Here is a 13427-nt window from a genome sequence, read left to right on the forward strand (position 1 = left end):
GCCAGTGAATGGCTGTGGATTGACTGCGTTGTTTGTATGGAATGTTGGCATATTGGCAGTTAATTTGAAACAGTTATGGAATCATTCAACTTAAACTGGTTGGCTGGCTTGCTAACAAACATACAGTGCAGATCATCTTCAAATTCATTGTTTTACGTTATATCTTATCACAGCACTGGCTGACCATGGTTGACCAGCTCCCTTACCAAAATGGCTGAACTTTTATATCTGTCATAAGAAGGTTCATGTCCCTTTTAGTATTATAATCATAGAATTAGGAATGATATCACCATTTTAGAGTAACATTTTCAGATAGTTTAGGTGTTATTTGCAACGGTTGCTACACTCCTCAATCACGCACACATTTAACACTCTCTGGCTTATCACCCTCTCTGTAGCGGATGAGTCTGGGTGCCACCCTGCTCTCCCCCGTGTCCCAGCTGGCTCTGGGCACTATTGGTCGTAGCCGCAGCCTGGTCAACCAATCACAGGAGTCCCTGGACCCTGGCGACCATTTTGACCATAGCGACAGGGAGGACGGGGAGGAGCCACACCAGCAGGATGCCGACGATGAGGACGACAGTGGCCTGGTGAGTCTCTCCTACCTACCCACAATGCATCAGTTTGACCTTTGAACATCTTTCTCCTCATTCAAGTTTATCAGATTTGCCTGATTTGATTTGGATCCTTAGCCCCTTGCTCTAGCCTCTTTGCAGGTAAGAAAGGATTAGATAGTTAACATGCCTTTACCTACACAATTTTCTAACTTTGTGCAGGTTGGGGGAAAGAGACTGCGAGTCCCAGAGAAGTCTAGCAGGAAGAAGTTGAACCAACAGGCGTCTATGGACAGCAGCATCGACCAATGGAAGACCTTCAACATGAGCGCCTCAGACCTACAGGTGACTGACCCTAACAGTGTGATGTCAATGACTAGTAGGAATAGTTGTGTACAGGACTTAACGCAAATTGAAAAAAAGTAATCGCTAGTACATCGGCATTTGCACATATACAAAATAATGTAATTTCCCCTCCCTCCATCTCTCCTTCTCTCCAGAGGGCTAACAAATCTCTTCAGGGAGGTCACCACCCTCCTCTCCTCAGGACGCCCCGTGTGACAGAGGAACCTCCGGACACCCATGTCCCCTCCATGCTGGTCCCAGGGGGTGACCCCCAGACGGTGGGGAACATCTGGGCGGATCACCGTGTCCGCAGAGCCATGTTCCCTACGCGTCAGCGCACCATGAACCCTGACGAGGAGGACGAGGACATCTACCAGATGTTTGTCCCCACCGAGCCCGGCGGGCAAGAACCAGAACCACTTCCTGTTAGGTTAGAGGTCACATCGTCTCCCAGCAAGACCCAGGGACGACCCTGCAGCTGGCACATGGAGCAGGTTCCCACGGTGCAGATAGACCCCCCATCCACCGGAGACAGCAGAGTGCTGCGGAGAGCCAGCAGCGTGGGGGAGAAACAGACTGGCGACCGACACAGCCCCCCTGGTCAGGATGATGACCAGGAAGGGATGACCCACACCGAATCGTCCAGCAACGACATTTCGGGATCATCGTCGACCGAGCAGCTGACTATAGACGACATAGAGAACATTTACGACAACATCAGCTATGAGGACCTGAAGAGCATGGGGCTGATCAGGAGGGAGCAGGAGGGTCATGGGGCCCAAAGAGAGGCCACTAGAGAGACACAGTGCCCTGGGGCTCTAAACACAGGGGTCACTGGGAGTATTACCGAGCCTCTTATGGAGCCAGACTGCTTGTCTGACAGTAACCACTCCTCCACCGCCCTGGAGGGGGTGCCATTTGTGACGTGTGCCCTGAAGATCGTGGAGGAGGAGAACATTTATGATACTATCTGCTTTAAGCAGCCCCCAACCAAGGGTGACAGGGATGGGGACAGACCTACACAGGAGAGGGACAGTCTGTTGCCGTCTGCCTCTGAGCCTTACCTGACGGGCTGTGAGAGCCTGGGGGGCTTCGTGTCCGAGGACAGCCTACATTTTGGGGAGGACGAGAGGACGGAGGATAACTCCCATCCAGTCCACGGCACCTCCGAACCGGACTACTACTCCTCATCCGCCTCGGAAACGTTCTCCCAACGTTCCCACACCGGTGACCGGATGTCGGAGCAGGTGGACGAGATCTGGAACGATTTGGAAAATTACATCAAGAAGAACGAGAAGAACGCAGACCGCCTTCCCGCCGCGTTTCCCGTGAGTGCCAGTGAGGCCCCCAAGACCTCGTCAGTCAAGAGCAGCCCCAAAAAGAACAGCTCCCAAAAACATAGATCCCCTACCAAGAGCCCCCCAGCCCACAATCCCAACCCCCCCACTGTGACCCCCCCTCACCAATTCACCATCCCCATCCTCAACTTCCCAGAGCTGCTCAGAGAGGCTACTTTTGAAGATGAAGATCATTACCCCTCCCCTCTCCCCTCACTCCCCCGTCCCTCCCTCTCCCTGCCATCCCAGACCCTGCCCCTTCCGGGACAGTCAAGACCATCCGTAACAGACTGGCCCGCCTCAGCAGTGGCAGCTTCCGTCTGGAAGATGATGATGAGCTGGGGGATCTGCCCCAACGGGACCACAGCCAAAGGGACCCCTCCATCAGGGACCTCCACAGCCTGTTCCCTGGAGAGCTGGGGGGACTGGACTCCCCCCTGGCCTCCTCTTCTCTTCTTCCAGGAGACTCAGTAGACAGCTTCTCCCAGGAGCTCATGGACAAGACCAAGAACCGTGTGTTCTTGATGGCTCGCCAATACAGCCAGAAGATCAAGAAGGCCAACCAGCTGCTCCGCATGAAGAGCATGGACCCCGGCGACATGGGGTCAGGAGGACGCAACAGGGAGGAGAAGAAGCAGCAGAAAGACCTGGAGAAGAAGCAGAAAGACCTGGCAGCCATTTTGGAGGATAAGAAGCAAGGTGGCGCTGCCATAGGTAACAAACATAATCAGTAGTTGCTTATACAGTCATGATATGTACAGCTAACTACAGTCAGGTCAATAATTATTGGCACCCTTGATAAAGATGAGCAAAAAAGACGGTATATAATTAATACAAATACTGAGCTATATTGCATGCAAAATGTAAATAAAAAATACATTATTTTATAGTAACAATTGCTCAGAGAAATAGATTTTGTTTAACAAGTAATAAAAACAATGTAAAAAAAGATAGGGGTGTAAAGGATTGGAAGCCTGTTTCCAGTACTCCCTACCCTCGCCAATATAACGACTGAAACATTTTCTACACAGGTTTTTTATGAGATTGAAGAACACATTGGGAGGGATCTTAGACCATTGTTCCATACATAATATTTCCAGATCCTTGATATTTATTATTATTATTATTTTAATTTTTTATATATTTTTAACCTTTATTTAACTAGGTAAGTCAGTTAAGAACAAATTCTTATTTACAATGACGGCCTACCAAATGGCAAAAGGCCTCCTGCGGGGACGGGGGCTGTGATTAAAATAAATAAATAAATATAGGACACAGCACACATCACAACAAGAGAGACAACACAACACTACATAAAGAGAGACCTAAGACGACAACATAGCAAGGCAGCAACACATGACAACACAGCATGGTAGCAACACAACATGACAACATGGTAGCAAGACAACATGGTAGCAACACAACATGGTAGCAACACAACATGGTAGCAGCACAAAACATGGTACAAACATTATTGGTCACAGACAACAGGACAACGGGCAAGAAGGTAGAGACAACAAAGCAGCCACAACTGTCAGTAAGAGGGTCCATGATTGAGTCTTTGAATGAAGAGATTGAGATAAAAACTGTCCAGTGAGTGTTTGTTGCAGCTCGTTCCAGTCGCTAGCTGCAGCAAACTGAAAAGAGGAGCGACCCAGGGATGTGTGCGCTTTGGGGACCTTTATCAGAATGTGACTGGTTGAACTGGTGTTGTATGTGGAGGATGAGGGCTGCAGTAGGTATCTCAGATAAGGGGGAGTAAGGCCTAAGAGGGTTTTATAAATAAGTATCAACCAACCGGTATATAGAGATGACCAGTTTACAGAGGAGTATAGAGTGCAGTGATGTGTCCTATAAGGAGCATTGGTGGAAAATCTGATGGCCGAATGGTAAAGAACATCTAGCCGCTCGAGAGCAGCCTTACCTGCCGATCTATAAATGACGTAATCTAGGATGGGTAAAATGGTCATCTGAATCAGGGTTAGTCTGGCAGCTGGGGTGAAAGAGGAGTGATTACGACAGTCTAGATTTAACTTCAGCCTGCAGCTTTGATATGTGCTGAGAGAAGGACAACATACCATCTAGTCATACTCCCAAGTACTTGTATGAGGTGACTACCTCAAGCTCTAAACCAAGGTGGGGCAAAGTACGGCACACGGGTAGTTAGTCTTGTCCCATCACTGCAACTCCCGTATGGACTTGGGAGAGGCAAAGATTGAGAGCCGTGCGTCCCCCGAAACATGATCCAGCCAAACCACACTGCTTCTTGACACAATGCCCGCTTAACCCGGAAGCCAGCCGCACCAATGTGTCGGAGGAAACACCGTACACCTGGCGACCGTGTCAGCATGCATGCGCCCGGCCCACCACCGGAGTCACTAGAGCGTGAGGAAATCTCGGCCTGCCAAACCCTCTCCTAACCCGGACAGCGCTGGGCCAATTGTGCCCCGCCTCATGGGTCTCCCGATCACGGCCAGCTGTGCCACAGTCTGGGATCGAACCCGGGTCTGTAGTGACGCCTCAAGCACTGCGATGCAGTGCCTTAGACTGCTGCGCCACTCCGGAAGCCTCTGCAAATTGATTTTAACAAACAATTGGTCCCCCCAAAAATGCGTCCCTCCATTGAATTTCAAAATCCCAATATGGCCAACAAAAATTGACCACCCCTGCTCTAAAGTCTCAGAGGTAGTAATCACACCTGTGTCAAGAGGGGCATTCTTCTTACCAAAGAGAAAGCTAGAGTGACACTTACCAGAGAAAGCTGGTTGGACACAAAGAATGCTTTGTTGTAGAGCGTTTAACACAAAATCCAGGGACGGGCCAGCTATAATATAAGACTGTATCATCTGCATATAAATGGTTGAGAGAGCTTCTTACTGCCTGAGCTATGTTGTTAATGTAAATTGAGAAGAGCATGGGGCCTAGGAGCCGTTGGGTACTCCCTTGGTGACAGGCAGTGGCTGAGACGGCAGATATTATGACTTTTTACACTGCACTCTGAGAGAGGTCGTTAGCAAACCAGGCCTTAGACCCCTCAGAGACGCCAATACTCCTTAGCCGGCCCACAAGAATGGAATTGTCTACCGTATCAAAAGCTTTGGCCAAGTCAATAAAAATAGCAGCACAATGTTGCTTAGAATTAAGGGTAATGGTGACATCATTGAGGACCTTTAATGTTGCAGTGACACATCCATAACCTGAGCGGAAACCAGATTGCTTACCAGAACGAATACTATAGACATCAGTCAGTTGATTATTGACAGGTACTTCCAACACTTTTGGTAAACTGGGCAAAATAGAAATTGGCCTATAACAGTTAGGATCAGCTTGATCAGAGATTGGCTTGGCGATGAGGGGGGCAGCAACCTTAAAGAAGAAAGGGTCTAAACCATGTTTTTTGGGAGCTCCTTTAGCACCTTGGACTCAGTGACCAACTGCAGGGAGAAACTTTGTAGTGGGGCATGGGTAAAAGAGGGAGGAGCATTGGGGCTAGTCGCATTAGAAAGGGGTGGGAGATGAGGAAATGTTGGACGGGCAAGGAGGCATGGCTGAGTCAAATAGGAATCCTGAATTAATGAAGTGGTGATTAAAGAGCTCAGCCATGTGCTCCTTGTCAGTAACAACCACATCATCAACATTAAGGGACATGGACAGCTGTGAGAAGGAGGGTTTATTCTCCAGGTCTTTAACAGTTTTCCAGAACTTCTTGGGGTTAGACCCACAGAGAGAGAACTGCTCCTTAAAGTAACTAACCTTGGCCTTGCGGATAGCCTGAGTGCACCTATTCCTCATTTGCCTGAACGAGAGCCCATCAGCCTGAGTACGTGTGTGCCGAGCCTTTCTCCAAAGGGAATTCTTCAGATGGAGTAACTCTGCAAGATCATGTTTTTAATTCAATATTTTTTTTTATGGGGCGTGTTTGTTAACGCCATTGAAAATATCAAAAAAGGTCCAAGCGTCTTCAAGCTGATTCTATACGAATTTACAGAGGCCAGGTTATGAAGGGAGGCTTGCTCATTAAAGGTTTTTAGCAAGCATCTAAAACAAATCAGGACAGGTTGTTTCTCTGAGCAGCCATTACGAACACAGGCTGTAAAACAGTGATCACTAAGGTCATTACAGAAAACACCAGACTGATATCAATCAGGATTATTTGTCAGGATAACATCAAGGAGAGTAGCCTTTTCTGGGTGTTTGGAGTCATACCTTGTGGGATTGGTAATAATCTGAGAAAGATTTAGGGAGTCCCATTGCTTTAGGACTTGGTCAGGTGGTTTAAGCATGTCCCAGTTTAGGTCTCCTAGCAGGACAAATTCAGACTTCGTGTAAGGGGCCAGGAGAGAGCTTAGGTACGGTACAGACCGGTGCTGATGGAAGACGATAACACCCAGCAACAGTCGACAAAGAGCTATTTGAAAGTTAAATGCTTAAAACCAGCAAATCAAATTGTTTGTGGACAGAATTGGTGGAGACAACCGAGCATGGAAGGTGTTCCTTGGTAAAGATTGCCACTCTACCACCTTTGGGAGATTTGTCTTGCAGAACAAGTTATAACCAGAAAGGTTAACATCAGTGTTCAAAGGTAATACGCTTCTAGGTAATAGGTAATAAGCTTCTAATGTTAATGTGCAGAAAACCCAGGATTTTACGAGAGCAGAAATCAGTAAAGCAGATATCAGAGCACAAGTCAGAATTGGGGCTAGCAACAGTAGATGGGCCAGGGTGTACATGCACATTTCCAGATATCATCAGCAGTAGTATAATCAGGGCACAGCCGAGAACAGGGAGAGCTCTGCAGTGATGATTTATGACATTTGAATGTGCATTCGATGGCAACAAGATCATATTGTATAGCAATTTCATCAGTTAACATGAATACAAAGTGGTTAGAATAGGATGGGAGGCCAAGAGTCTGTGTAATCAATAGAGAGTCAGAGTACCGAGTGTGGGAGCAAACATAGTCTGTCCCACGGTTGGGTAAACAAGCAAGTTCATAGTCCACAAAGCATGCAGGAGTCATAAGGCAAATGGCATAAAGCTAGCCATTGTAGAGAGTGGGTAGTGTGGCGAGGGTACCTGTACCAGACTGGGAGACGGGCCAGGGCAGACGGTGAACAGATCGCCAGGTGGAATCTAAGCAGCAGTGCAGCAGGAGTAGGTGTCACACCCACTTTGGATAAGCTTTTTTCTTGAGGCAGATTCCTTGTAGAAAATGCCAGGGGATGGTCTCTGAACAGCGGGAGAGGGATTCAAAGGCCTCTGGATTTGGGTAGGGTAGGCTGTGAGACTCTCCTGCCATGGCTTTGGCCAAGGCATTGACACCTTTCACTTCACACCACAGTGATAATTGAAGTTGTATCTGTTCTGTCCTAGCAAGCTTGGTAGCTTATGGACTGCCCTCTTCATTTCCTTCCAATGGTCCTGGTGCCCTTGTTAAGGTCTACAGAATGAAGAACTTTAGTACCAGGACATTTTAACCAAAAACCCAGTTGCCTCTGCCAGGAAGCTGACACATCAAAGGCCACAATTGGATCTTCCAGCAAGACAAATAACCCCAAATACTAATCAAAATCCACAAAGAAATGGTTTATTGACCACAACATCAACATATTGCAATGGCCAACTCAGTCTCTGGACTTGAACCCAGTTGAAAACCTGTGGTTTGAATTGAAGAGGCCAGATCTGGAAATACAGTGCCTTGCAAAAGTATTCGGCCCCCTTGAACTTTGCGAACTTTTGCCACATTTCAGGCTTCAAACATAAAGATATAAAACTGTATTTTTTGTGAAGAATCAACAACAAGTGGGACACAGTCATGAAGTGGAACGACATTCGTTGGATATTTCAAAAAAATTTAACCAACAAAAACTGAAAAATTGGGCGTGCAAAATTATTCAGCCCCTTTACTTTCAGTGCAGCAAACTCTCTCCAGAAGTTCAGTGAGGATCTCTGAATGATCCAATGTTGACCTAAATGACTAATGATGATAAATACAATCCACCTGTGTGTAATCAAGTCTCCGTATCAATGCACCTGCACTGTGATAGTTTCAGAGGTCCGTTAAAAGCGCAGAGAACATCATGAAGAACAAGGAACACACCAGGCAGGTCCGAGATACTGTTGTGAAGAAGTTTAAAGCCGGATTTGGGTACAAAAAGATTTCCCAAGCTTTAAACATCCCAAGGAGCACTGTGCAAGCGATAATATTGAAATGGAAGGAGTATCAGACCACTGCAAATCTACCAAGACCTGGCCGTCCCTCTAAACTTTCAGCTCATACAAGGAGAAGACTGATCAGAGATGCAGCCAAGAGGCCCATGATCACTCTGGATGAACTGCAGAGATCTACAGCTGAGGTGGGAGACTCTGTCCATAGGACAACAATCAGTCATATAGTGCACAAATCTGGCCTTTTATGGAGAGTGGCAAGAAGAAAGCCATTTCTTAAAGATATCCATAAAAAGTGTCGTTTAAAGTTTGCCACAAGCCACCTGGGAGACGCACCAAACATGTGGAAGAAGGTGCTCTGGTCAGATGAAACCAAAATTTAACTTTTTGGCAACAATGCAAAACGTTATGTTTGGCGTAAAAGCAACACAGCTCATCACCCTGAACACTGTCAAACATGGTGGTGGCAGCATCATGGTTTGGGCCTGCTTTTCTTCAGCAGGGACAGGGAAGATGGTTAAAATTGATGGGAAGATGGATGGAGCCAAATACAGGACCATTCTGGAAGAAAACCTGATGGAGTCTGCAAAAGACCTGAGACTGGGACGGAGATTTGTCTTCCAACAAGACAATGATCCAAAACATAAAGCAAAATCTACAATGGAATGGTTCAAAAATAAACATATCCAGGTGTTAGAATGGCCAAGTCAAAGTCCAGACCTGAATCCAATCGAGAATATGTGGAAAGAACTGAAAACTGCTGTTTACAAATGCTCTCCATCCAACCTCACTGAGCTCGAGCTGTTTTGCAAGGAGGAATGGGAAAAAATTTCAGTCTCTCGATGTGCAAAACTGATAGAGACATACCCCAAGCGACTTACAGCTGTAATCGCAGCAAAAGGTGGCGCTACAAAGTATTAACTTAAGGGGGCTGAATAATTTTGCACGCCCAATTTTTCAGTTTTTGATTTGTTAAAAAAGTTTGAAATATCCAATAAATGTCGTTCCACTTCATGATTGTGTCCCACTTGTTGTTGATTCTTCACAAAAAAATACAGTTTTATATCGTTATGTTTGAAGCCTGAAATGTGGCAAAAGGTCGCAAAGTTCAAGGGGGCCGAATACTTTCGCAAGGCACTGTATTCTGTATGGAGGAATAGTCTAAGATCGTCCCCAATGTGTTTTCCAATCTCATAAAATATTTTAGTAGAAGGCTCAGTGTTGTTATCCTTGTAAGGAGAGGGTGCTAGAGTATTGAAAACAGGGGTGCCAATCATTTTTAGAATAGTTTTTATTACCTGTTTTTCTGAGCAATTGTATTAGTATAAAATAATGTATTTCCCAATTTTATACTGTCTTTTTTGCTCATCTTTATCAAGGGTGCCAATAATGTTGGACCTGACTGTGTTTGTTTGGTTAATAAAAGGACTAAACATGAGTTCTGTGTATTTTATTTATATTTCTCTCTCTTTCTCTCTCTTTCCCTCTCAGGTGCGAGGATAGCCGAGTACTCCCAGCTGTATGACCAGGTGATGTTTAAAGACCCTCCAGGTCAGGGCTCCAGCAGCCCGGGTCCTCCTGGTTCGCACCATTCCCACATAGGGCTGGCCTCCTCCCCATCCCTGCCTGAGACCTGCTCCTCCCTGGGTCTAGGGCTGGAGGATGACTGGCTCCTCTCCACCTACAGCAACGGGGAGCTGGCCAGCTTTGTGTCGGGGATACGGTCCTCCACCCCCCAGTGCAGGCTCACAGGAGCCTGTTCCGTCCCCACCCTAAAGATCCTACCTCCCTCCCCAGAGACCTCACCCACCCAGCGGTGGAGCTCTTGTGTCTCTGCCCCCAGTGAGAAGGAGGAGCATGTGTACAGTTCTATTAAACGACACACCTCCTTTAACTCCGCCTCCTCTTCCTCGTCCTCCTCTAAACCACCTACCAGCCGCTGCCAGTCTATCTGCTCATTGGGTGACCGGCAGCAGGAGAAGGAGAATGACCTTACCGGGTCCAACCGTGGCCCGGCTGTGGTCCAGAGTTCCTCAGAGAGACTCCATGGTCCCAGTAGTCTGGGCCGGGCCGGTCGGCAGAGCAGCCTCCCGGAGCGGTCCAGTTGCGGTCACGGTCACTCTGACCTCACCCTGCAAGATGGTCAGCAGGTGGTGGTCCTGAACCGTGCCTCCGCGCTGAGCATGCTCACAGCCACCCAGAACTACCTGGCCAACTTTAAGGACAATGGAGACGACGATGATGACGATTACGTGGAGATCCGCTCTGAGGATGAGAGCGAGCGGGATCAGGACTGCTCCGGGCAGCGTAACAACGGTGGTGGTGGCTCCAGAGGGCCAGCCCAGACCCAGAGTCTGCCCTGCACCCCGTCGAGGTCCTCCTGTGGGCTGACAGACCGGGAGCGTCTACAGGAGTACCTCTGGGCGGAGCAGCCGGCACAGCAGAACCAGCCCAACATCGTTCAGTCACTCAGAGAGAAGTTCCAATGCCTCAGCTCCAGTAGCTTTGCCTGAGTTGCCATGACCACCCATAACACACCACCATATGAACATACTAGTAGATGTAGTTTAAGCAGGTCTGTAGCTTTGCCTGTCTCATGACAACAAATAACACTAAACGGCTGGAGGTTTGTTAACAGGGAATGACACACTAAATGGTCAATTCAACACACTACTGTACGCACAACACTACACACCACACAGGTCTTTAGCTTTGCCAGAGTCTTCAGGACAAAAAAGTACCAATATGCATTTTTGCCTGATTCACCGGTACAACGTCACACGCAACATGCAATACTGCAGCTTTGCCAAAGTCACATGGGCAAATTTCAACATATCACAAAACAACATGCCAAATACTGCACTTGAGTAGTCATGGCAACATACATGTACAGGAACATATTAGTACTACAGAGGCACTCCACCGCCACAGCACTTTTTACAGTCTTCCATGTCAAGCAGATTGACTTCCGTATCTATTTTAGATAAGTTGAAAAATAACTATGAAACGGTCAAAGTTATCATTTTAGCAAACTGGATGATATTGCTGAGTACAACAGTGTAGCTAGGGGCTCAGAGTGTATGGGCTGAACAATTTAAAGGGAAGCATACAGACCCATCTTTTAGAGATGTTGGAAATTAGTATTCCATGTACTGTACAGATATTTCTGCTCATTTCAGTTATAGTAGTAATAGTAAGAAATAGATAACTATCCATGAATTCTAACCGTTCCCCCTTCAACAAAAATACTGACATCCCAAAAATGTAATTTGGTACACTGCTGCAGTCTGCTAGCATCTCTTGATGAGGAAATGGCACTGGCTGAATTTGAGTTATGTTGCTGTAATTTGCTCTTTTGAACACCATGCCATTTTACTTAACAACCATCTAATCAAGGTTTTCAACTTTTGTTTGAGTTACTTTTTAAAGGTTGTTTTAGCGTATTTAACTTCCTATAGCTGAGCTTAACCCTTATCAGAGGGATGATCCTATGTGACTAGTTGTCAGTGGTACTGTTTTAACTGTGCATAATGCAGTGTCAACCAATTAAACACAATCTGTGCAAGCAGCTTAATGAATTTGCAATTAGCTCAGGATTATAGGCTAGATATGGACAGTTTATCAGCAATAATATAAAGAGGATCCACGTGCCTTTTTAAACATGGAGCCTCCACACATAGTACCTTGCTGTTCATTAGGTTGAGTATATTTTACATTGGGCTGTGGTGATGTAAAGCAGTAGATAGCCTATACCAGTCTTAATATAATGATTGGGTTTTCTCAACCTGCTCAAACGCCTTGGTCATGACTAGGGGATCACGCTTTAAACAGAAAAATCTTAAAATCAAGAGAAAAGTGTGCTGATATTCAATAAGCAGCCGCGATAGGAGTTATCTATTTATTTTGAATCTGTGCGTCTGAAAATGGTAATAAGTATATTTTAGTCTTCTACATACACTACGTAGGTTGAGTGGCATAGTGCATCTTAATAGGAAGAACCTAAAATGTTATTTTATCTTATTCATTTTAAAACGTTGTTTCTAAGAGGGACCATGGAGGAGAGCATTGAATGAGTGCAGTATTGTGTTTTGATGTACATTTCTCTTCAACCTCACAGAATTTCGGGTCAGATTTTTTGTTTACTTCATGGGACACCCCTCACCTTCACACTACTGATCAGCACCCCACCCTTCCCACTCCCTTTCTAAACACGTTATGCCTGAATATCATCCTGATTCATTCAAATATTCACAATGTCATGTTAGGGTAGATTGTCACATACATTGAGTTTACTTTTTGTTTTAACTCGGACATCACTGAACAGTTTCAGTAGTGAGGATCCACACTTATTGAGAATTTGAGAATCTCATCAATGTCTCCAACTTACAATGTCCTATTTATTTACAACAACAAAAAACTATTCTTGACCCCCACACATCGCTATTATGAACCGTCACAGCCAGTTTGTAAATTAGAATAATAACTTTGTTGGCTTCTTGATGAATTTCGGGACACTTTGGATAAAATTTGGTTCATTTGTTTACTGTGAATGTTACAAAAAATGTAGTTTTGTTTTACGCACTGTTTGATTATATTTTCCTTATCAAAATAATAAATGGATAGTTGGAATGCACAATATCATGTAAATGTATCCAAAACAACTTAAAAATATGAAGTATGTTTCTTTTATTCATTGTATATTTGTTTCTCGTGTTTCACTGGTGGGGATTGTCAACCTTCATTGAAATTGAATTGACTCTTGCACTTTTTTTTTTTAATTATTAATTATTTTTTTTACATTTGATTTGTAAACACTTTGTAAAGATGTACATTTTAGGAGAGTTATTCTTGTATGCCATAGGTTTGCTATATGATGATTTAATGTTTAAGTTAAGTGTACTGTAATTTTTTTTAACTGCTAGTTGGCATTGCTCGATAAAACAAATGTATTTGAGGTCATAAATAAAAGACAAAGTGGGTTTCCGTGACTTGTTGAACAATTATTCATTGATCAAATACACTT

At 45.4% G+C, this 13427-nt stretch overlaps 1 protein-coding gene across 1 annotated transcript in view; it reads left to right on the plus strand.

Moving 5' to 3' along the window:
- Window positions 1–13392, plus strand: part of LOC112217379 (pleckstrin homology domain-containing family G member 1-like) — a 144602-nt gene extending 131210 nt beyond the window's left edge. Inside the window, 5 exon segments of the mRNA XM_042300869.1 lie at window positions 399–590; window positions 777–899; window positions 1055–2706; window positions 2709–2950; window positions 9896–13392. Coding sequence (XP_042156803.1) covers window positions 399–590; window positions 777–899; window positions 1055–2706; window positions 2709–2950; window positions 9896–10917 — 3231 coding nt within the window. The 3' untranslated portion in view covers window positions 10918–13392.
- The last annotated feature ends 35 nt before the right edge of the window (window positions 13393–13427 follow it).

Source organism: Oncorhynchus tshawytscha, linkage group LG18, assembly GCF_018296145.1.
Source record: "Oncorhynchus tshawytscha isolate Ot180627B linkage group LG18, Otsh_v2.0, whole genome shotgun sequence".
Classification (NCBI taxonomy): Eukaryota; Metazoa; Chordata; class Actinopteri; order Salmoniformes; family Salmonidae; genus Oncorhynchus; species Oncorhynchus tshawytscha.